This window comes from Aquarana catesbeiana, linkage group LG05 (genome assembly GCF_042186555.1).
Source record: "Aquarana catesbeiana isolate 2022-GZ linkage group LG05, ASM4218655v1, whole genome shotgun sequence".
In the NCBI taxonomy this organism is placed as follows: Eukaryota; Metazoa; Chordata; class Amphibia; order Anura; family Ranidae; genus Aquarana; species Aquarana catesbeiana.
Window position 1 is genome coordinate 637,243,073 of NC_133328.1, and position 25,369 is coordinate 637,268,441.

Consider the following 25,369-nt stretch of genomic DNA (forward strand, 5'->3'; position numbering starts at 1 on the left):
ACTTTTTTATTCCCCCTCTAGGTCCACTTGGATGGTGGGGCTTCAGCCTGGACCCAGGGCGCAGGCGCCGTGTACAGCTGATTGAAGTTTTTCATCCTCGGCTATTTTCGGCGGCTCCTAGTCGTTCGTACTGCGCAAGCGCTGCGCCTGCGCAGTACAAGGGGGACCTTATCTGCCGGGGGAAGTTTCTCGGCAAGACACCGGCTCTCACTACACTCACAGCACCCCCCCTTCATCCTCAGCATTTCCCAGTCCACAATCTTTTCATCTACCAGTCTTCTTAACCCTCTGAATGCTCCAGTCTGCAACTGTCACAGCCTCAGAATCCTGCCAGCATTCCTCATTGCTCCTTCATTCTGACAGAACTTCTTTTTCTTTACTTCACTGCAGGGACCTAACTACATTGGTCGCCATTGAGACCCAGCCTGAGAGGAGGGGCGACATACAGAGGAACCAACAGAACAGAAACACACTCACAAAAGGAGTGTAGCTCCTCTAACGGGACTTTAAAAGAGGGTCACTTCCAATGTTGTACAAGAGTAGTAGAGGTACAGAGGAACCAATGCCTTCCATGTTTTTCCTGCAGTCACTGAATGCCTGCAGGAGGGAGAGGAGGAAAAGTGGGCATTCAGCAGCTGCAGGAAGAACATGGAGGGCATTTGTTTCTCTGTATGCCGCCCCCTCCTCTCCAGATTTTTTCTGCTGCCCATGGGCCCCTCGGCTCTCTCCTGGCCCTTCTGCGATCTTGCCCAGCAACTTCTCTACCCCCTACTGTTCTATGGCACCCCTGTGCCATTTTCCAGTCCCCCCTGTGCTCTTCTACAGTGCCCCCTGTGCTCTTCTCTGGTCCCCCCCCCTGTACTCTTCTCTGGTCCCCCCCCCTGTACTCTTCTCTGGTCCCCCCCCCTGTACTCTTCTCTGGTCCCCCCCCTGTACTCTTCTCTGGTCCCCCCCCCTGTACTCTTCTCTGGTCCCCCCCCCTGTACTCTTCTCTGGTCCCCCCCCCTGTACTCTTCTCTGGTCCCCCCCCCCTGTACTCTTCTCTGGTCCCCCCCCCTGTACTCTTCTCTGGTCCCCCCCCCTGTACTCTTCTCTGGTCCCCCCCCCTGTACTCTTCTCTGGTCCCCCCCCCTGTACTCTTCTCTGGTCCCCCCCCTGTACTCTTCTCTGGTCCCCCCCCTGTACTCTTTTCTGGTCCCCCCCCTGTACTCTTTTCTGGTCCCCCCCCTGTACTCTTTTCTGGTCCCCCCCCTGTACTCTTCTCTGGTCCCCCCCCCTGTACTCTTCTCTGGTCCCCCCCCTGTACTCTTCTCTGGTCCCCCCCCCTGTACTCTTCTCTGGTCCCCCCCCTGTACTCTTCTCTGGTCCCCCCCCTGTACTCTTCTCTGGTCCCCTCCCCCTGTACTCTTCTCTGGTCCCCTCCCCCTGTACTCTTCTCTGGTCCCCCCCTGTACTCTTCTCTGGTCCCCCCCTGTACTCTTCTCTGGTCCCCCCCTGTACTCTTCTCTGGTCCCCCCCTGTACTCTTCTCTGGTCCCCCCCTGTACTCTTCTCTGGTCCCCCCCTGTACTCTTCTCTGGTCCCCCCCTGTACTCTTCTCTGGTCCCCCCTGTACTCTTCTCTGGTCCCCCCCTGTACTCTTCTCTGGTCCCCCCCTGTACTCTTCTCTGGTCCCCCCCTGTACTCTTCTCTGGTCCCCCCTGTACTCTTCTCTGGTCCCCCCTGTACTCTTCTCTGATCCCCTTTGACGCTTCTCTGGTCCCCCTGTGCTCTTCTCTGGTCCCCCTGTGCTCTTCTCTGGTCCCCCTGTGCTCTTCTCTGGTCCCCCTGTGCTCTTCTCTGGTCCCCCTGTGCTCTTCTCTGGTCCCCCTGTGCTCTTCTCCTTTACTCTGCCATTCTCCTGTCACCCTGTACTGTCTCCTGCCCCTCCAGCTCTTCCAGGTCCCCCCCCTCCCATCTCCCACCGGCTGCTGTGGGGAATATGTCAGGATGGAGAGCAGGGAAGGCGTCCCTGCCTGAAATGACAGAGTAAGTTATCTGTACAAATCACTTTCTCTGTCCATTCCTAACTGTAGCATAATAAACTGTGTTTACAGACAACACAGTTTACTATGCTACCACACCCACATTGTGCCGTGGCGCACTACGCTTGCCACAGATCAATCTCCCCCCTAAAATGTCCCTCATTCTCACCTTCAAAATTTGGGAGGTATGCACTGGTAGGCTGCTGGACACTGGTGAGGCCCAGGCAGACTGCAAATGATGGGCACTGGTGAGGCTGCATTGATCTCCTGTACCATGTCCCCAGTCTCTGACCATCTCCTGTACCATGTCCCCAGTCTCTGACCATCTCCTGTAATGTGTCTGCAGTCACCGACAATCTCCTGTACCATGTCCCCAGTCTCTGACCATCTCCTGTACCATGTCCCCAGTCTCTGACATCTCCTGTACCATGTCCCCAGTCTCTGATTATCTCCTGTATAAAAATATTTTTAAAAACAGTCACTTTCGGTATCGGTGCTGTTTCGGTATCGGTTTTCGGGATCAAGGAAGATTTATTTTTGGTATCGATTTTGGCACCAAAAAACCCATTTGGTGCATCCCTACCCCCAACAGTACACAGTCCCCCACCCTCTGCACAACACACAGCCCCCCACCCTCTGCACAACACACAGCCCCCCACCCTCTGTACAACACACAATCCCCCACCCTCTGCACAACACACAGCCCCCCACCCTCTGTACAACACACAATCCCCCACCCTCTGCACAACACACAGCCCCCCACCCTCTGTACAACACACAATCCCCCACCCTCTGCACAACACACAGCCCCCCACCCTCTGTACAACACACAATCCCCCACCCTCTGCACAACACACAGCTCCCCACCCTCTGCACAACACACAGCCCCCCACCCTCTGTACAACACACAATCCCCCACCCTCTGCACAACACACAGCCCCCCACCCTCTGTACAACACACAATCCCCCACCCTCTGCACAACACACAGCCCCCCACCCTCTGTACAACACACAATCCCCCACCCTCTGCACAACACGCAGCCCCCCACCCTCTGTACAACACACAATCCCCCACCCTCTGCACAACACACAGCTCCCCACCCTCTGCACAACACACAGCTCCCCACCCTCTGTACAACACACAATCCCCCACCCTCTGCACAACACACAGCCCCTCCTGCACTCCCAGGAGACCTCCAGTCTCCTGGGACAGCATTGCCAGCGTACACTAAAGTTAAGAATAAATGACTGCCAGCCCTTTCTCATACACAGCTCCTCCTGTGTCACTCTCATTGTAAATCAAAGTCTCTAAATATACCTCAATGGCTTCATTCTTGCTTGGACCCGGTCACATGACTGCTCTCCTCTGACGTTTTATGGATGGTCATGTGACCGCTCTCCTCCTCCAATCTAAAGCAACACGAGGAGGAGGAGGAGCAGGAGGAGAGCGGCCAACGAGAAAAAAGCTATTGAGGTATTTAGAAGCTTCAGCTTACAATGAAAATGACAGAGGAGGGGGAGCAGTGTAGGAAAAGGGGCTGGCAGTGATTTTATCTAACTTTAGACTGCTGGCAGTGCTGTCCAAGGGCCAGGAGAGGCGGGGCGGCCGGCTTGACCCCCCCCCCATGTGTGGCACCCAGGGCGGATCCCCGCCCCCCTGTTGGTAAAAAACAAATTTCGGCATATAACACGCACGCACTGTGTTCTACGCCGATAAATACAGTCGTTCACGAGGGTAAAACGTCCCTCCATGCCATTAACGTCCTGTTTTCATTATGTGAGGAAAACGGATTTGATTTTCGTCATAGTTTTAGTCAGTTGACGAAAATGTGCCGTATTTTAAGTTTCGTTTTCATGACTGTAAAAAAGCCACTAAAGAAAATTATGACGAAAATGTTTTTGTCAACGAAATTAACACTTAGTGACGGGAGGCGTGGATCCATTTGGATGTCATTTTAAGAAAATACATTTCTAATGGACCGAGTTCTCCTACATTGGATAATTTTCTTAGGATTTCTTAGAGACGCGCTGGGTGGAAGTTTTCATCCCATGTAGCGCTGCTAATGCTATAGGATATTTTATTTAATGGTTTTAGAATATTTTAACCACTTTCTTACCGGATACTTAAACCCCCCTCCTGCCCAGACCAATTTTCAGCTTTCAGCGCTCTCACACTTTGAACGACAATTGCGCGGTCATACAACGTTGTACCCAATCGAAATTTTTAGAATTTTCTCCCCACAAATAGAGCTTTCTTTTGCGGGTATTTGAGCACCTCTGGGTTTTTTATTATTTGTTAAAGAAATGTAAAAACAAACAAAATACAAAACCATTTTATATTTTGTTATAAAATTTTGCAAACAGGTCATTTTTCTCCTTTATTGATGTACGCTGATGAGGTTGCACCATTGGGCACTAATATGCGGCACTGAGAAGGCGGCACTGATGATGTGGCAGTGGTGGGCACTGAGAGGTGCCACTGATGGGCGGCACTGAAGGGTGTCACTAATGGGCACTGGTAGGTGACACTGATAGGCAGCACTGCTAGATGGCACTGATTGGCACCACTGGTGGGCATTGATAGGTGGCACTCTTGGGCATTGATTAGGTCGAAATGATATTCAGTGGTGGGCACTGATTGATGGCACTGTGGGCACTGGCAGGTGTCATTGGCAGGCGGTACTGGTTGGCACAGATGAGGCCTCTTCCGGACCGATGTCCCTTCAACAGAAGCCGGTGATCGGCTTTTTTTTCTGAGCAGAAAAAAAAAAAAAAGGATTACTGAGCATCTGTTTACATCACGTGACCAGCTGTCATTGGCTGACAGCTGATCATGTGGTAAGGGGTCGGGACCGGCCCCTTACTCAGATCTATGATCACCCGAGTCTCATTGACTTGGTGATCACAGAGCGTGTCGCGCGACCAGCAGGGGGCACGCAAAGGGGAGGACATCTATTGAGGCCTCCCGCCAATGTAGGTCCGTGATGTAGCCGTCATTCGGCTATAGCGGGATGGGAAGAGGTTAAGGCATATGAATGCTTACAATTGTACAATTTATAGTAGCTGTAGTGTAAATGACAATGGTCCCAAAATACTGTCAAAAGTATCCGATCTGTCCGCCATAATGTCGCAGTCATGATAAAAATCGCAGATCGCCGCCATTACTAATAAAAAAAGAAATAATAATAAAAATGCCATAAATCTATCCCCTATTTTGTAGACACGATAACTTTTGCGCAAATCAATCAATATACGCTTAGTGTGATTTTTTTTTTTTACCAAAAAAAAGTAGAAGAATACATATCAGGCTAAACTAAGGAAAAATTTATTTTTTTTTACATATTTTTTGGGGATATATTTTATAGCAATATATTTATTATAGCAAAAAGTAAAAAATATTGCTTTTTTTTTCAAAATTGACGCTCTTTTTGTGTTTATAGCGCAAAAAATAAAAACCGCAGAGGTGATCAAATACCACCAAAAGAAAGCTCTATATGTGGGAAAAAAAGGACGTCAATTTTGTGTGGGGGGCAATGTCGTGCAAACGCGCAATTGTCAGTTCAAGTGACGCAGTGCCGAATCGCAAAAAAATGCTCTGGTCAGGAAGGGGGTAAAAGCGGAACTTCAGTCATTTTTTTCAACTTTCCATCTATTAAATCTTCTCCCCTTGTTGTTGTTGTTTTAATTCTGGATAGTAAAACATTTTTTTTCTGACAGTAAATAACTTATACAGCCTACTTCCTGTTTCTTGTCTGGTAAAAAGCCTAGGCTTATGACAACATCATACACAGCTCTCTCTTGTGTGAGTTTGCCATAAGAGGGCCAATGAGAGCTGCAGAGCTGGAGGTGTGCCTCTGTGTGTCTATGTAAAGCCAGGAAGTGAACAGGCAGCCGCTTCAGCTGCCCACAGTTAAAATGGCTGCAGCCAGACTCAGTGGAGGGAAATTTCTGCAGCATATTTGGCAAAGTACAGAATCACAGTATATATAAAATAATATGTAAAGTGGTTGGAGGGAAGCTTCAGAATGGCAAAGATGTTTAAATGACAAGTTATGTGAGCAGACTGTAGTTCCTCTTTAAAAATCTCCATAGGCAACGCTTTAAAAAAAAATGAACGGTTACCAGTTTAGAGTTGCAGAGGAGGTCTAGCGCTAGAATTATTGCTCTCGCTCGAGCGATTGATCTATCTATTTACTAAGCATAACATCATCTTTCACAATATACAATGTATTGTTTGGGGGTTATAAGTAATTTTCTAGCAAAAAAATACGGATTTAAACTTGTAAACAAAAAAGTGCCAGAAAAAACCCGCTCAGCAAGTGGTTAAGCCTTAAACTGGGGTAGATTTACTAAAAGTGGGGCACGCAGAATCTGGTGCAGCTGTTTTTTTTTTTTAGTTTTTGGTAGAGTGGAGAGGGATTAGAACCCCTGTCAGGTCTTTAACTTCTTGCCGACTGCCCTACGTACATTTACTGCGGGGCGGCGGCTCCTCTGTGCAAAGTTTCCGGGGGTCTGCGGTGTGCACCGCCGGCTACCCGCTCCCACTGTGATTGGACACAGCAGAAGCCAATCAGCGGGTCGGTCGGTGGGTCCCGGAGGACCCGCTGATTGGCTTCCGCTGTGTCCAATCACAGCGGGAGCAGTTAGCCGGCGATGCACGCCGCAGACCCCCTATGTAAAACAAGGCAGATCGCCGTTCTGTTAGTAGGGAAGACAGAGATTCTGTGTTTCTGCTAAGCAGGAACATGGATCTCTGTCTTCCCACAGTTAAAGCCCCTCCCCCCACAGTTAAGCAAGTACTCCCTATGAACACAGTTAAACCTTTGATCGCCCCCGATGTTAACCCCTTCCCAGCCAGTGTCATTAGTACAGTGACAGTGCATATCTTTTAGCACTGATCACTGTAGTAGTGTCACTGGTCCCCAAAAAAAAGTGTCACTTGTTATCCGATTTGCAATGTCACAGTCCCCCTATAAGTCACTTGTAAAAAAAAAAAAATTTTTTTTTAATTCCATAAAAATATCCCATAGTTTGTTAGACATGTGCACCGTCAATAAATTCTGTTTCGTATTAGAATTAATTCGTATTTCGTGTTTGAAATCCAATTTGGATTCTTATGAAATACGAATTTTCGTTAGGTTCGTTAACTTTTCGTAACAATTCCGAATGGTCGTTATGATGAATTTATCATTATGAGGGGCTCCCTCCATCCCTGTGCTGAGTTCCCAGGTCTGTACACCCGCTGTGCCCATTATGAGGGGCTCCCACCATCCCTGTGCTGTGCTCATTATAAGGGGGTCCCACCATCCCTGTACTGTGCTCATTATGAGGGGCTCCCACCATCCCTGTACTGTGCTCATTATGAGGGGCTCCCACCATCCCTGTACTGTGCTCATTATGAGGGGCTCCCACCATCCCTGTACTGTGCTCATTATGAGGGGCTCCCACCATCCCTGTGCTGTGCTCATTATAAGGGGGTCCCACCATCCCTGTGCTGTGCTCATTATAAGGGGGTCCCACCATCCCTGTACTGTGCTCATTATGAGGGGCCCCCACCATCCCTGTGCTGTGCTCATTATGAGGGGCTCCCACCATCCCTGTGCTGTGCTCATTATAAGGGGGTCCCACCATCCCTGTGCTGTGCTCATTATAAGGGGGTCCCACCATCTCTGTGCTGTGCTCATTATGAGGGGCTCCCACCATCCCTGTGCTGTGCTCATTATGAGGGGCCCCCACCATCCCTGTGCTGTGCTCATTATGAGGGGCCCCCACCATCCCTGTACTGTGCTCATTATGAGGGGCTCCCACCATCCCTGTACTGTGCTCATTATGAGGGGCTCCCACCATCCCTGTACTGTGCCCATTATGAGGGGCTCCCACCATCCCTGTACTGTGCCCATTATGAGGGGCTCCCACCATCCCTGTACTGTGCCCATTATGAGGGGCTCCCACCATCCCTGTACTGTGCTCATTATGAGGGGCTCCCACCATCCCTGTACTGTGCCCATTATGAGGGGCTCCCACCATCCCTGTGCTGTGCTCATTATGAGGGGCTCCCACCATCCCTGTGTTGTGCTCATTATGAGGGGCTCCCACCATCCCTGTGCTGTGCTCATTATGAGGGGCTCCCACGATCCCTGTACTGTGCTCATTATGAGGGGTTCCCCACCATCCCTGTGCTGTGCTCATTATGAGGGGCTCCCACCATCCCTGTGCTGTGCTCATTATGAGGGGCTCCCACCATCCCTGTGCTCATTATGAGGGGCTCCCCCCATCCCTGTGCTGTGCTCATTATGAGGGGCTCCCACCATCCCTGTGCTGTGCTCATTATGAGGGGCTCCCCACCATCCCTGTACTGTGCTCATTATGAGGGGCTCCCACCATCCCTGTACTGTGCTCATTATGAGGGGCTCCCACCATCCCTGTGCTGTGCTCATTATAAGGGGGTCCCACCATCCCTGTACTGTGCTCATTATAAGGGGGTCCCACCATCCCTGTGCTCATTATAAGGGGCTCCCACCATCCCTGTGCTGTGCTGACTTCCTGGGTTTTTAACTTCGTCATAACGGATAATCGTAATTAACGAACATTCTTAGTTTTGTCCAATTCTGTTGTAACGGAATTTGGATCCGAAGTTCGTAAATGAAATTTCGCACAAAATTCGTATTTCGGATCCTCGCGAATGTACAAATTTCCGATTCGTACGAAACTAAATCGCACGTGTCTGTAGTTTGTAGACACCATAACTATCATGGAACAAGAGTCCCTGGTTTGTTTGCCCGGTTTCTCTTTTTGCAGCGTTTACTTTTCTGATCTACTACAGTCTGGTTGCCATAGTAACCTTTCAATTCTCTGGTGGAGAGAATGGATTAGCCCGCTCTCCCTGTCTAAATTCATTAGTTAGTTTCTCCCTCTTCCTTTTCCTGTTTAGCTCTAGACCAGGGATGTGCAATTAGCGGACCTCCAGCTGTTGCAGAACTACAAGTCCCATGAGGCATAGCAAGACTCCGATAGCCACAAGCATGACACCCAGAGGCAGAGGCATGATGGGACTTGTAGTTTTGCAACAGCTGGAGGTCCGTTAATTGCATATCCCTGCTCTAGACCTCGGTTCTTTTTCACTCATGGAAGGCTCTGGAAGTACAAGCTGGCAAACCCTGCAATAAGCATTCTGTTTTCTAGCTCCTTCCCTGGATAAGCCCTCCACATAGAGAAGCTCTCTCCTAACACCCTGCAACATCCACAAACTCATCTACAATCTCTCCGCTGTTATTTCACAAATAAAGTTAAGAAAGTTAAAAAAACTTTGTTGTGCTTTGATAGGAAGGCGAGTTGAGCTTATCTGGCCTTATTCATATCCTCGCATAGGACACTGGGGTTGCAGAATAATAACTCTTGCGCAAACCAATCAATATACACTTATTGGGAATTTTTTTTTTCACCAAAAATATGTAGATTACATATTGACCTAAACTGATGAAGAAATTCGATTTTTTTAAAATTTATTTATTGGGATTGTTTTATAGCAAAAATGTAAAAAATATTATTTTTTTTCCCCAAATTGTCACTTTTTTTTTGTTTATAGCGCAAAAAATAAAAACCGCAGAGGTGATCAAATACCACCAAAAGAAAACTCTATTTGTGGGGGGGGGGGACATACGTTTTGTTTGCGTAGAGCGTCGCACAATTGTCAGTTAAAGCAACGCAGTGCCGTATCGCAAACAATGATCATGGAGGGTGGGGGGGGGGTAAATCTTCTGGCGTTGAAACGGTTAATGCTGTCTGTGTCCCTGATACGGAGATGCACCCTCTCTATTCATCCTCTTTACCATTATCACCAAGTGAAAGCGAAAGAAAATCCTAAATTTTAGGTTGTCCCCAGATCGGGAATAGAGGGGAAAATCTTCCAATGGGGACACCAGTTCTGGTGACAACAAAGGGATTTCCTCACTTTGGAGGATCTCCTCTCACTTCCTGTTCTGGCTATGGGACAGGAAGTGAAGGGAAATCTCCCCGATGGGAAAGCGGATGGCAAAAAAACAACAATGGTCTATCCAAAATAAAATGCAAAAAAAAAGATTTGCCTTTAGTTCTATTTTACTGTCCACACAACGTGTCCTCCTGTTCACAGAATATCTCACCTCTTTTCTTTGTTCCAGATTTAACAGCCAAGCAGATCTGACATTTCCTATTCTCGGTCAGTCCAAGTTTATTGATGAGATCGCTCACCTCTTCAGGGGGATTCGGGCAAATAACACAGAAGGCGTCACCTGGCTGGAAGTCCATATCTGTATGCTGCAAAGAAAATGCATGTCAAGATTTAAGCAGAAGACTCCACCTGTAATATTTTTACCGGCAGCAGCTCAGCGTTAAGCCCCGTACACACGTGCCGAATGCCGGGCAACATCGGCCAGTTCAATAAAAACCGGCCGACGCTCAACCAGTGTGTATGGCAGCCGTCCCGACAGAACCAGGGGGGCCGTCCCACTGTCATTATTACCTATAAACATTAGTATCCAGTTATATTTTGTGCATTTAGGAATGCATCCAGTGATCATATCCCCCCTTATGTATTTATATATGGTGATCATATCCCCCCCTTATGTATTTATATATGGTGATCATATCCCCCCCTTATGTATTTATATATGGTGATCATATCCCCCCCTTATGTATTTATATATGGTGATCATATCCCCCCCTTATGTATTTATTTATGGCAATCATATCCCCCTTATGTATTTATATATAGTGATCATATCCCCCTTATGTATTTATATATAATGATAATATCCCCCTTATGTATTTATATATAGTGATCATATCCCCCTTATGTATTTATATATAGTGATCATATCCCCCTTATGTATTTATATATAATGATAATATCCCCCTTATGTATTTATATATAGTGATCATATCCCCCCTTATGTATTTATACATAGCGATCATATCCCCCCTTATGTATTTATACATAGCGATCATATCCCCCCTTATGTATTTATACATAGCGATCATATCCCCCCTTATGTATTTATATATGGCGATCATATCCCCCCTTATGTATTTATACATGGCGATCATATCCCCCCTTATGTATTTATATATAGTGATCATATCCCCCTTATGTATTTATATATAGTGATCATATCCCCCCCTTATGTATTTATACATAGCGATCATATCCCCCCTTATGTATTTATATATGGTGATCATATCCCCCCTTATGTATTTATATATGGCGATCATATCCCCCCTTATGTATTTATACATGGCGATCATATCCCCCCTTATGTATTTATACATGGCGATCATATCCCCCCCTTATGTATTTATACACGGCGATCATATCCCCCCCTTATGTATTTATACACGGCGATCATATCCCCCCTTATGTATTTATATATGGTGATCATATCCCACTTATGTATTTATATATAGACTACAAGTGTTTCACCAGGCCTGCAGAAACACTACTCAGCGCCAGGTCACTATGCTGATCCAAAATACAGATGAGTATAGACAGATATTAATGAACATTCAAAAGTGCATAAATGTGAGTAAACATCACTTTGCAGCTATATAAATATTCAAGACCATTCATAAATACATATATAAAGTTAGAATCCACTTTGCGGTTAAGCAAAGAGGAAACCAGGGAAAAGGCAGAGCAGCTGTCTCAAACAAAATACGTAAATATGAACACTGTGTTAGAAAATAATCCAAAATTAGACTAAATCGTCACACTAGACAGCGCTAATGTTGAGCAATTAACAACTAAAACATGTGGCCAACAACACATGCAAAGGAAAATCCTATAACAGAAAGTCCCTTAGGAGAAAGTCCCTTATAAAGGGCAGAACTTTACATCACTGCCCTTTATAAGGGACTTTCTCCTAAGGGACTTTCTGTTATAGGATTTTCCTTTGCATGTGTTGTTGACCACATGTTTTAGTTGTTAATTGCTCAACATTAGCGCTGTCTAGTGTGACGATTTAGTCTAATTTTGGATTATTTTCTAACACAGTGTTCATATTTATGTATTTATATATGGTGATCATATCCCCCCTCATGTATTTATATATGGTGATCATATCCCCCCTCATGTATTTATATATGGTGATCATATCCCCCCTTATGTATGTGTATATATATATATATATATATATATATATATATATATATATATATAGTGATCATATCCCCCTTAATCTCCTCTTCTTAAGAGTGAATAAATTCAGTTCCTCTAATCTTTCCTCATAGCTGAGCTCCTCCATGCCTCTTATCAGTTTGGTTGCCCTTCTCTGCACTTTCTCCAGTTCCCCGATATCCCTTTTGAGAACTGGAGCCCAAAACTGAACTGCGTATTCCAGATGAGGTCTTACTAATGATTTGTACAGGGGGGCAAAATGATATCTCTCTCTCTGGAGTCCATACCTCTCTTATAAAAGGAAGGACTTTGCTCACTTTGGAAACCGCAGATTGGCATTGCATGCTATTATTGAGCTTATGATCTACCAAAACCCCCAGATCCTTCTCCACCATGGACGCCCCTAGTTGTACTCCCCCTAGCATGTATGATGCATATTCTTAGCCCCCAAGTGCATAACTTTACATTTATCAACATTAAACCTCATTTGCCACTTAGTCGCCCCAATTAGACAGTGCATTGAGGTCGGCTTGTAAATTGGAGACATCCTGTAAGGACGTTATTCCACCGCATAGCATAGGGTCATCTGCAAAGACAGAAGTCCCAGACCCAATATCATTTATAAAGATACTAAAAAGTAAGGGTCCCAACACTGAACCTTGGGGTACACCACTGATAACCTTAGACCATTCAGAGTAAGAATCATTAACCACTACTCTCTGAATTCTGTCTTTTAGCCAGTTTTCTATCCATTTACAAACTGATCTTTCCAAGCCTGTAGACTTTACCTTACACATTATCCGTCTGTGGGGAACTGTGTCAAACGCTTTTACAAAATCCAAGTATACCACGTCCACCACCACTCCTTTGTCTACATTTTTGTTTACCGCCTCAAAAAAAATAATAAAAAATCAGATTGGTTTGACGACTTCTGTCTGCCTTTCATGAATCCATGCTGTTGCTTAAAAAAAAAATATTATATACGGTATATAGGTATATATATATATATATATATTTTTTTTTTGTTTTGTTTTTTTTAACCGCTTCTCGACCGCGTCACGCAGATATACTGCGGCAGAAGGGCACGTACAGGCAAATTAACATACCTGTATGTTGCCCTTTAAGAGGTGGCTTGCGGGTGTGCGTCGGGAGCTCCGTGAGTGTGATCGCGGGTCCCGCCGATTCGATTCGATGTCGAGCATCTCCCCGTTCTGTCTAATGACACTGACACTGGTCACAGATCCCTGTAAATCGGGAGCGGTGATCAGTGTCGTGTCACACGTAGCCCCTCCCCCCCACAGTTAGAATTACTCCCTAGGACACACTTAACCCCTACAGCGCCACCTAGTGGTTAACCCCTTCACTGCCAGTCCCATTTACACAGTAATCAATGCATTTTTAATCACACTGATCGCTGTATAAATGTGAATGGTCCCAAAATAGCACCAAATCTGTCCGATCTGTCTGCCATAATGTCACAGTCACAATAAAAAAATCACTAATCGCCGCTATTACTAGTAAAAAAAAGAAAATTAATTTAAAAAATGCCATAAAACTATCCCCTATTTTGTAGACGCTATAACTTTTGCGCAAACCAAACGCTTATTTTTTTTTTTTTACCAAAAATATGTAGAATACATATCGGCCTAAACTGAGGTCAAAAAAATGTTTTTTTATATATTTTTGGGGGATATTTATTATAGCAAAAAGTAAAAAATAATGCGTTTTTTTCAAAATTATTTTGTTTATAGCACAAAAAATAAAAACCGCAGAGGTGATCACATACCACCAAAAGAAAACTCTATTTGTGGGGAAAAAAAAAGGACGTCAATTTTGTTTGTGAGCCACGTCGCACGACCGAGCAATTGTCAGCTAAAGCGACGCAGTGCCGAATCGCAAAAAGTGCTCTGGTCTTTTGCCAGCCAAATGGTCCGGGGCTGAAGTGGTTAAACTCTCCAGTATCTTCCCGAATATAGAAGTTATACTAACAGGTCTATGGTTACTTTGTAAAGACTTTGACACCTTTATAAATATAGGCACCACATTGGCCTTAAGCCAATCCAGTGGTACTATGCCCATCAATAAATTAGAAACAATAGCTTAGATAGAACAGAGCTCAGCTCTTTCAGAATCCTTGGGTGTAAACCATCTGGTCCAGGTGCTTTAATCTTGCTGGATTTAATTTATAACACCAGCAAATGAACTACACCTGTTATTGTTAAAGTGGAGTTCCACCCACTTTTACAACTCTTTAGCATCCCTCACTAAACTGTGCACTGTAAACTAATTGGATATTTTTTTTCTCAGCACCTACTGTATATCTGCTGTATTCATTTTTCACTTCCTCCTCCCTGGCCATGGCCCATCGCATCATTTCCTGTTTGCAATGCCTTCTGGAAAGGGGCGGCAAATTCCTCTGACACTGCCATTGCTATGGAAACCTGACCTGAAACCTATTACACTGCTTGTGCTGCACTGAGCATGTGCGAGATCTGCAAGGATGAGATCCAGGAAGAAATACAGTCTGGCTTCAGATGCCCACACTTAAGATGGCCACGGCCTGCTGCAAGTTTATAAAATAACAAACTACTGCTATAAACTAACAAAACAGACCTTAGTTTACAGACTAACTTTACTAGAATACATTAAGCTCGTGTATTATAGGGGTATTTTATTCAAAAAGTATAATTTCGGCCGGAACACCACTTTAAGGCATTTATCTCCATGCACAATGTACAGTCAGGTCCATAAATATTGGGACATCGACACAATTCTAATCTTTTTGGCTCTATACACCACCACAATGGATTTGAAATGAAACAAACAAGATGTGCTTTAACTGCAGACTTCCAGCTTTAATTTGAGGGTATTTACATCCGAATCAGGTGAACGGTGTAGGAATTACAACAGTTTGTATATGTGCCTCCAACTTTTTAAGGGACCAAAAGTAATGGGACAGATTAACAATCATCCATCAAACTTTCACTTTTTAATACTTGGTTGCAAATCCTTTGCAGTCAATTACAGCCTGAAGTCTGGAACGCATAGACATCACCAGACGCTGGGTTTCATCCCTGGTGATGCTCTGCCAGGCCTCTACTGCAACTGTGTTCAGTTCCTGCTGGTTTTCGGGGCATTTTCCCTTCAGTTTTGTCTTCAGTAAGTGAAATACATGCTCAATCGGATTCAGGTCAGGTGAATGACTTGGCCATTGCATAACATTCCACTTCTTCCCCTTAAAAAACTCTTTGGTTGCTTTCGCAGTATGCTTCGGGTCATTGTCCATCTGCACTGTGAAGCGCCGTCCAATGAGTTCTGAAGCATTTTGCTGAATATGAGCAGATAATATTGTCCGAAACACTTCAGAATTCATCCTGCTGCTTTTGTCAGCAGTCACATCATCAATAAATACAAGAGAACCAGTTCCATTGGCAGCCATACATGCCCACGCCATGACACTACCACCACCATGCTTCACTGATGAGGTGGTATGCTTTGGATCATGAGCAGTTCCTTTCCTTCTCCATACTCTTCTCTTCCCATCACTCTGGTACAAGTTGATCTTGGTCTCATCTGTCCATAGGATGTTGTTCCAGAACTGTGAAGGCTTTTTTAGATGTTGTTTGGCAAACTCTAATCTGGCCTTCCTGTTTTTGAGGCTCACCAATGGTTTACATCTTGTGGTGAACCCTCTGTATTCACTCTGGTGAAGTCTTCTCTTGATTGTTGACTTTGACACACATACACCTACCTCCTGGAGAGTGTTCTTGATCTGGACAACTGTTGTGAACGGTGTTTTCTTCACCAGGGAAAGAATTCTTCGGTCATCCACCACAGTTGTTTTCCGTGGTCTTCCGGGTCTTTTGGTGTTGCTGAGCTCACCGGTGCGTTCTTTCTTTTTAAGGATGTTCCAAACAGTTGATTTGGCCACACCTAATGTTTTTGCTATCTCTCTGATGTGTTTGTTTTGTTTTTTCAGCCTAATGATGGCTTGCTTCACTGATAGTGACAGCTCTTTGGATCTCATATTGAGAGTTGACAGCAACAGATTCCAAATGCAAATAGCACACTTGAAATGGACTCTGGACCTTTTATCTGCTCCTTGTAAATGGGATAATGAGGGAATAACACACAGCTGGCCATGGAACAGCTGAGCAGCCAATTGTCCCATTACTTTTGGTCCCTTAAAAAGTGGGAGGCACAAATACAAACTGTTGTAATTCCTACACCGTTCACCTGATTTGGATGTAAATACCCTCAAATTAAAGCTGAAAGTCTGCAGTTAAAGCACATCTTGTTCGTTTCATTTCAAATCCATTGTGGTGGAGTATAGAGCCAAAAAGATTAGAATTGTGTCAATGTCCCAATATTTATGGACCTAACTGTATCTTCTGATTTATTCTTAAGATACATTGCGTGTCTACATTGTGCCTTTCTTGTTGTACTGTTATTACGGTTCTGAACAATTTATAAAAGATCAGCAAATACCAAACTGTACATCTGACAGTCTTCTGAAGTGCAACTCCGACTGAAATATTTTACGGCACGAGGAAGGGATTAACCACTTGCTGACCAGCCGCCGTCATTGTACGTCGGCTCGGTAACTCTAGTTTGTGGGCACGTGCGCGCCAATCAGCGGGTGGGGCGGACTCGTTGTCCGCTGGCCACCCATGATCATTCTCCACAGTGACAGAATGGGGATCTGCCTGTGTAAACAGGGGAAACCTCCGTTCTGACAGGGGAGATCACACAGATCCTGTCTTTCTGCTATGCAGGAAGACAGATCTGTGTTTTTCCCCAGGCAGCCCATCCCCCATACAGTTAGAGAACACATTTAACCCTTTGATCGCCCCTGATGTTAACCCCTTCCCTGCCAGTGCCATTAGTAAAATAACCGTGCATATTTTTAGCACGGATCACTGTAAATGTCACTGGTTCCCAAAAAAGTGTCAAAAATGTTCGTTAAATGTCCAATCTGTCCGTTGCAATGTCGCAGTTTTGCTAAAAATCACTGATCACCACCATTACTAGTAAAGAAAAAAAATAATAACAATAATAAAAATGCCATAAATCAATCCCCTATTTTGTAGACGCTATAACTTTTGCGCAAACCAATCAATATTTGCTTTTTGCATATTTTTTTTAACCAAAAATATGTAGAAGAATACATATATATATCGGCCTAAACTGAGGAAGAAATTATTTTTTTTTATATATTTTGGGGGGGGAGGGGGATATTTATTATAGCAAAAAGTAAAAAATATTGCTTTTTTTTTCTAAATTGACGCTCTTTTTTTTTTATAGCGCAAGATATAAAAACCACAGAGGTGATCAAATACCTTCAAAAGAAAGCTCTATTTGTGGGAAAAAAATGACATCAATTTCGTTTGGGTACAACGTCGCATGACCGCGCAATTGTCAGTTAAAGCAACGCAGTGCCGAATCGCAAAAAAAAAAAATGGCCTGGTCATTAAGGGGGAAAATCTTCGGGTCCTTAAAGCGGAGGTCCACCCTAAAAAAAAAATTAAAAATTTACATAAAAATGCTCATAAAAATCTGAAAAAAAAAAAATTTTTTTTACTTACCAGAAATGGCTGTTGCTAGGCAGATCGTCCTAATCTGCCACTTCCTACTCCGCGGTGACCTTCATTCTTCTCCTCCTCGCGTTGTCTTCTGGGCAATGGGGTGCGCTGTGTTCTGGAAACTGTGTGAGTCCCAGAACACAGCCGGCCATCCACAAAGCGCCGCGCGACTCGCGCTTGCGCAGTAGGAAACGGGCAGTGAAGCCACAAGGCTCCAACTTTACAGAGGTCCCCCCTCACTTCCTGTCATGGTGACAACAGTTTCAAAAGACAGAAGTGAGGGAAATGTGCAAGAGTGAGACACAGATGAAAATAAAAAGGAAGGGGTTTAAGCCTTTCCTTTAATCTACTAAAAAAAAAAAAAAAAAAAAAAAAAATGTACATGTGTTCTGTTGGGTTTTTTTTACCTCCTATGACCCCCCAGGGGAGATTTTCCCTTACTTCCTGTGCCAGTAATACCCTGGCATGCACCGGGGTCTCCTCAACATGCCCCAGATCCCGATATGCAACGAGGAAACAAATTCTGCCCCTGCGCTATAGTGAGCATTAGATGTTAGAACGATTGATCATTACTGATCATTATAATATAAAAGAATAATAAACCCACCGCTATGTCCAGCTCCAGCATCAAAGCGGTCTTCACAGCGCCCTCTGCAGTCAGACGCTTCGCCTGAGTGATCGGAACTCTGAAAACGGTTTCACCCGGATAAAGCGAGGAGGGGTCGGCTTCCTGCAATCAGAGCAAATAGGATACCATCCTGTGGGATCACATTTACAGAAAACACGGAGGAAGCTCAACACGAGTGCAAAATCTCCGGCATCAATACTGTAAGTGCAGCTTTTCTTCTCACTGCTCAGGATACCTGTGAACCCCCCTCCCCCCCCCACAAGATATCTGCTACACAAAGAGCCCCAGCATCAGGCCAGTGAAGTTCATCACTGTATCTAAATACTGGTCTTTGCGCCTAGTAAGATCGAGTTTGGTGGGAGGAGCTGGCAGGTGCCTTGGGGGAAAAAAAAAAAAAGCACCGCACCCTGCCTCAAGTGTTAAATAAAAGAACATATTCTTGACATCCCTTTAGACATGCATGATCCTTCCCACTGGCCACTGGGTGCAGTAGACTTTAGCCGTGCATTTTGCTGATCGTTTGCTTGATTACGCTCTACCAGAGTGTAATCAAACGACTGTTCTGTCATTTTGGAAAGTGGACACTCCCAATGTCATCTCAATATTTGCCCCATATATTTGGAAGTGAAGGAACACGCTGATATTTAGGTGATTAAAAAAATTAATTTGTGTAAGCTCAGGCTTCGATAGTCGCCAACTGAAGCCAAGCTTTCTCTTATTAGTGGAAGAGTGTTCCCTATAGGATGAAACTTCATTGTATGCAAACGCAAAACACTTTGAAGTATTCCCCCCCCCACCTCATTCCCAAACCAATTCAACAATTATTGGTGCCCAGTGGGAGATTGCATAGCTAAAGTCTGTCATTGGTGAACTTTAAGAGACACCCAAAACAATTCCACAACATTGGCGATCGTTGTTTTTTCACCCCTGACCAACGATCTCTCCTTCATCCACTGCAGCTGCAAGATTTAATAAAGAATTTAATTTAATAAATCCTCTTTTCTCCCCTTCCCTCTCTTGTGAGAGGAAGGGGAAGGCTCACCAGTGTAAACAGTACTACAGTGTTTACATTGGTAATTGCTGCGATTGGTAGTCACAGTGATCACATGGCACAGAGCCACTCTGATCAGCTCTGTGCTTTTAGCCAATGCCCTCCGCTGTATAACACCAAAGGGAGCAGTGGCGCATGGCGGCCAGGCACACATGCATGGATGGTAGTACTGGTACGTCCACCTTTCCTTGTAAGGGCACCAAACAACTGCACATAAGGTAAAATAATCACTTGAAGACCAGGTATTTTCTGGCACTTTTTGTTTACATGTGAAAAACAGGTTTTTTTTTTCCTAGAAAAATACTTAGAATCTCCCAAACATTATATATATTTTTTTAAAGCAGAGGCCCCAGAGAATAAATTGGTGGGTTTTGCAAAATTTTTATATCACACAGTTTGTGCAATTTTAGGGAAAAAAAAACACACTTTTTTTTTACATTTTATTGCAAAAAAGCACAATACACAACCCAATATTTTTGTAAAAATTAAAAAATGTCATCTCCCCGTGTAAATAGATACCAAACATGTTATGCTTTAAAATTCTGCACACCTGCACAATGGCGACAAGCGATCCATAGTAAAATTTATTTTATTGAACTTTTTACTATTTTTTTTTTTACACTGTTGCTTTACATTTTTTTATATACATTTTCATTGCGGTCACAAGGAATCCTTGTGACAGTAATAGGCATGTGACAGGTACTCTTTATAGGGTGATCTGGGATCAAAAAATGGCATCGTTAACATCCCAGTAAACCGGAAGTGGTGTCATGTCTTCGTTTCCAGGTTACCATAAGTGAGAGACCGGATCAAAGCCCGATTCTGGGTTTGTATGGGTCTCCGACTAGCAGCTTTGGTCTCCCGGTGGGTCAAGATAGCCCGAGAGCTACGGAAGGCAGCCGGGGGGGGGGGAGGGGGGGCCGGGGGCGGTTGGGTGACTTGTCCCCTTCCATTGCTTCTAAAAGCAATGGAGTGGCTAGTTAGCTACTCTGGTTAAAGCAATAGAGTGGCTAGTTAGCCACTCCGGTTGCTGTTACGGGAGCCGACCACCGGCTCTAAAAAACGGTGCTGTGATTGGCTGCGCAATCATATGGGACCTGTCACGTGTCCCATATGATTGACAAGAGGGAGGGGGCAGCGCTGAGCCCTTCCTGCGCCGAGGGGAAGTGATGTCACCAGCCCAGGCACTGAAGGAGGCAGACTACGAGGGACCCCCTAGCAACAGGCATTTAGAGGTGAGTAAAAAAAAAAAAAATTTCCAAATGTTTTTTTTTTTTTTTTTTTTTTAGGCACATTTATGCATTTTTTTTGGGTGGAATACCACTTTAGGGGATTAAAGAATTTTTGACAGCCTACTGAAAATGCTTTTTACCATACATGTAGATAAATACATTTTTAGCAGGAGGGGTTCTTGGAGACCTCAAAATTATTTTGAGGGTACCTCCAGGGTAAAAATATTTTTTTGTATATCGCGATTTGTAATAATTGATTGTTTTTGTTGATATCTTGAATTTTTTTTCTTCTGTATTTTTTCTGTAGCCAACATATGCCTTACTGCTCCTGAAGAAGCAAATAGCGAAACATGTTGAGCCTGTTCACATGTTTCGCTAATTGCTTCTTTTAAATAGCTTTATATGCACTATAGTGTTTGTTATCATGCTGTGTTAATTTTTATACACATTATTTATACACATTTGTTGACTCTTTAAAGCGGGATTCCGGCCAGCTAAAATTTTTTTTTTTAAAGTCAGCAGCTACAAACACTGTAGCTGCTGACTTTAAATAAGTAGACTTACCTGTCCTGGGTGCCTGCGATGTCGGCCGCCCGAGGCCGACCCGTTCTTCGGCTCTCGGTCCCGGCACCGCCATCCTAGGTAAGGGAAACAGGCAGTGGAGCCTTGCGGCTTCACTGACAGTTTCCTACTGCGCACGCGTGAGCGGCGCGGCGATCTGTGAATGGCCCTGTGGTTTTCTAGGAACACACACAGTTCCCAGAAGGCAACGGGGCCGCTCAGCTAGGAGCAGAACACGCCGCGGAATAGGAACAGGCAGATTAGGAAGACTGCCTAGCAACAAGGGTTCAGGTAAGTTTAAAAATTTTATTTTATTTTTTTTTTTTTTTTTTTAGGATTTTTGGTGCATTTTTTTTCAGGGTGGCCCTCCACTTTAAATATTTTCATATTAATGAAATATTTTTTATTTTTACAAACCTTGGTCATATTTGTGGCACCATTAAAGTTCCCTTCTCCAGTTCTTCCAATAAATTCTCTATTTGGGATGTGGGTGCCTTTGATCTCCTGAATTAGTGTGATTAGTTTACTAAGTAAAATTTGTATTTTGGATACATTTTATGTGGAAATTCGAAACCTTGAGTAAGTTGAAAGTAAGAAAAAAAAAAAAAGTTACCTTCCCAAGGCAGTCCAGAATCTGTAGATCCAGGTACGGGACGGGCAGGCTGGGCACGGTGAGGCTGCACTGGCAGAGAGGAGGCACCGAGCGGACGAGCGACGGCACAGCTTCTGTAGACGTATCGGATGCTTCATCTTTCGGCAATGTAGTACTCGGCGTCGGTGAGGCGTTCAGATTTATCTCCTTCATCCGCAAGTCCAGATTTTCTGGAACATTTTGCACATTCTGATCACCGACCATACTCTTCATCTCCTCAGTCTTCTCCGGATCGTCCGTCCTCTTCATGAACTCTTTATTTAGCGCGGCCCAAAGTCCTTCTATCCAAGGGTCCACAACCAGCTCCAGGCTGGAGCACAGAAAAAAAAAAAAAAGATAGTTGGGTCATTTAAAAGTCGAATCACAAAAAAATTGCTCTCTATATCCCAGCTGGGCTCCAGGGCAATTTTTTTTTTCTTTGTCTCATACATGTAAAAATCCTAATTCTTGGTAATAAAGTTACATAAACCCCCAGAACATTATATGATTTTCTGAAAGCAGAGGTCCTGGAGAATAAAAAGGCGATAGTTTCATGCAATATTAACCACTTCCTTACTGGGCACTTAAACCCCCCTCCTGCCCAGACCAATTTTTAGCACCGACGCACTTTGAATGACAATTGTGCGGTCATGCTACACTGTACCCAAATGAAAATGTTATCATTCTTTTGGTTGTATTTAATCAGCGCTGGGGTTTTTATTTTTTGTTAAACAAACAAAAAAAAGATGGAAAATTTTGAAAGAAAAAAAAATTAAAAAATAAAATGGTTTGTTATAAAATTTTGCAAACAGGTAATTTTTCTCCTTCATTGATATGCGCTGATGAGGCGGCACTGATGGGCACTGTTTACATACATGTACGCACCCTGGGCTTGCATTTGTGGTTGGCAACAGGGGGTTTGGCAATTTTTTTTTTCAACTTTAACCACGAAAGTGATTTACCCCCTTCCTGACCAGGCCATTTTTTGCGATACGGCACTGCGTCGCTTTAACTGACAATTGCGCAGTTGTGCGACGTTGTGCCCAAACAAAATGTATGTCATTTTTTCCCCACAAATAGAGCTTTCTTTTGGTGGTATTTGATCACCTCTGCGGTTTTTACTTTTTGCGTTATAAACAAAAGAAGAGCGAGAATTTTTGAAAAAAACAAAACAAAAAAAAAAAAACACAATATTTTTTACTTTTTGCTATAATAAATATCCCAATTTAAAAAAAAAAAAAAATTCTTCATCAGTTTAGGCAGATATGTATTCTTCTACATTTTTTTTTTTTTTACCAAAAATAATTGCAATAAGCGTATATTGATTGGTTTGCGCAAAAGTTATAGCGTCTACAAAATAGGGGATCTGCGATTTTTATTGCGGCCAACAGATCGGACACTTGACACTTTTTTGGGACCATTGACATTTATACAGCAATCAGTGCTATAAAAAAGCACTGATTACTGTGTAAATGTCACTGGCAGGGAAGGGGTTAACACTAGGGGGCGATCAAGGGGTTAAGTGTGTTCCCTCAGTGTGTGTTCTAACTGTGGAGGGAAGGGACTGACTTGGGGAGCAGAGAGATAAGTGTTCCTATATACTGGGAACACACAATCCGGTCTCCTCACCCCGGACAGAACGGGGATTTGTATGTTTATGCACACAAATCCCCGTTCTCGCTCTGTCAGGACTAGCGATCGCGGGTGCCCATCGCTGTCGCTGGGCACGTGTAGGGGCGAGGCGGGAGCACGCCCCCTATACTCCTTAAAAGCGCCCGCCGTACAGCTACGGCGATTTGCCCGGGAGTGCCATTCTGCCGCCAAATCGACGGCGGGCAGTTAATTTAAAGTTAATATATTTTATTGTCATTTTATTTATTTTCCTTTTTTATTTTTAATTTTTTTTTTTATGTGATTGCTATCACAAGAGGTTAATAAACCCCTATGTGTTAGCATTGGGCAGGTGACAGGTACTCTTTTTGAGGACATTAGGGGACCCCAATATCTCCCCTGCCCTTCACACCATCTAACCAATCACAGATCAGCTTGGTTAGAAGTGTCCCCTGGCTGTACTGGCCAGGAAAGGGTGCATATGAAACCAAAATTAACATCACTTCCGGTTTCACTGTTTGCACGCGAGATCGAGGCATGGATTTGCCCGGCGGATGTGTTCCCGGGCTCTGGTAAGCGCGGGACATTCCGGGAACCACGGAAGGAGGGCGGGCCGACGGCAGGAGGAGGGCGGGCCGCCGACGGGAGGGGGGGCACCTATTTCTGTGTGAAAGTAGACAGGAGCTTTGGAGCCGCCACATCACTTTCACTTCGAAGCCAGTCACCGGCTACACGCAACCCGCTACTGCCGCCATCAGCTTGTGATCGAAGGTTCACTCTTTGGACGTACATAATAGGCCCGATAAGCTGAACCGATTATTGCTCAATTAGGTCATTTTCCTAAAAGCAGATGGAAACCCAATCCCTATAAAAATCCTATATATAATAGTTCTCGAGTTCATGACCGAGAGGGGTAAGACATTTTGATTAATATGTTGATATGGAATAATATAATGTTGAATAAATTAGTCTTAAAGCGGAGTTCCACCCATTTCATACACTTCCTCTCTATGGTATCCCCTGTGAACATCCTTTTCGCAATGGAAATTCTTTTAAATTTTTTTTTTTTCAAAGGAAATACCTTTAATTATCTTCTTTCTCCTGGCAGTCCCTGCCTAGGCGATTACATCACTAGGCGATTCGCAGGGGCTCCTGGGATAGCGGCGTCATGTATCCTTGCGAATCGCCTAGTGACGAAATCTTGCGATGATTGACGGGAACGTCCGCCGGTGACGCTATGGCAACGCGTTAGGACTCGGGAGGAAGGAGCGCCGCGCGGTGGCATTACTGCGCAGGCGCAAGATCAGGAGGTGCATGCTGGGTAGCCAGCTGCACCCATTCCCGGAGATAGATAGAAGAGGGCTTCAGATGCCCACAGTGAGGATGGACCCCGTCAGCTTCCCGAGCACCTGAAAAGAAAAAACGCTTCCCTTTAGAATCCATGAATGTGTTCACATTGAGGCGGTGGGCTTGCGGTGAAAAAAAAAAAATCCTGATTGCAGCATCTTTGGGGTGCAAAAAAAAAAAAAAAGCACCAAAAACGCACCTACTCATTGAAAGCAATGGAAAGCATGGCTAGAACACGCCTGTGATGCGTTTTTGGTTCAGTTTTTGAGTCACATGTCCCTTAGGCTCTAGTCACATCTAGGCGTTGCTATTTTACAGGCGGTTTTGTACAGGCGTTTTCAAGGTTAAAAAAGGTCACCAATGTAAAAGCAGTAAAACGCCTGTAATCTGCCAAAAAAGAAGCTCATGTACTTTTTTTGGGGCGATGGGCGTTTTGCTTTAAGCGACAGAACGCTCAGATGTGAACAGAGGCCATTGAAATGAATGGGATTTGTCCTGTTGGGCGTTTTTAGAGCTGAGGCTTAGAGCAGAAAAACGCCCAAAAAACACCTAG

At 44.5% G+C, this 25,369-nt stretch overlaps 2 protein-coding genes across 2 annotated transcripts in view; both read right to left on the reverse strand.

Annotated features, from left to right (window-relative positions):
* Nucleotides 1–25,369, reverse strand: part of LOC141145590 (E3 ubiquitin-protein ligase TRIM39-like) — a 278,243-nt gene that overhangs the window by 163,795 nt on the left and 89,079 nt on the right. The gene's annotated exons all lie outside the window — the stretch shown is intronic.
* The window catches only part of MTRR (5-methyltetrahydrofolate-homocysteine methyltransferase reductase), a 122,968-nt gene that overhangs the window by 27,098 nt on the left and 70,501 nt on the right, over nucleotides 1–25,369 (reverse strand). The window contains exons 5-7 of the mRNA XM_073632409.1: nucleotides 21,841–22,189; nucleotides 18,363–18,485; nucleotides 10,165–10,318 (exon numbers count right to left, since the gene is read on the reverse strand). Of these exons, the coding sequence (XP_073488510.1) occupies nucleotides 10,165–10,318; nucleotides 18,363–18,485; nucleotides 21,841–22,189 (626 nt within the window). The remainder of the gene's footprint in view (nucleotides 1–10,164; nucleotides 10,319–18,362; nucleotides 18,486–21,840; nucleotides 22,190–25,369) is intronic.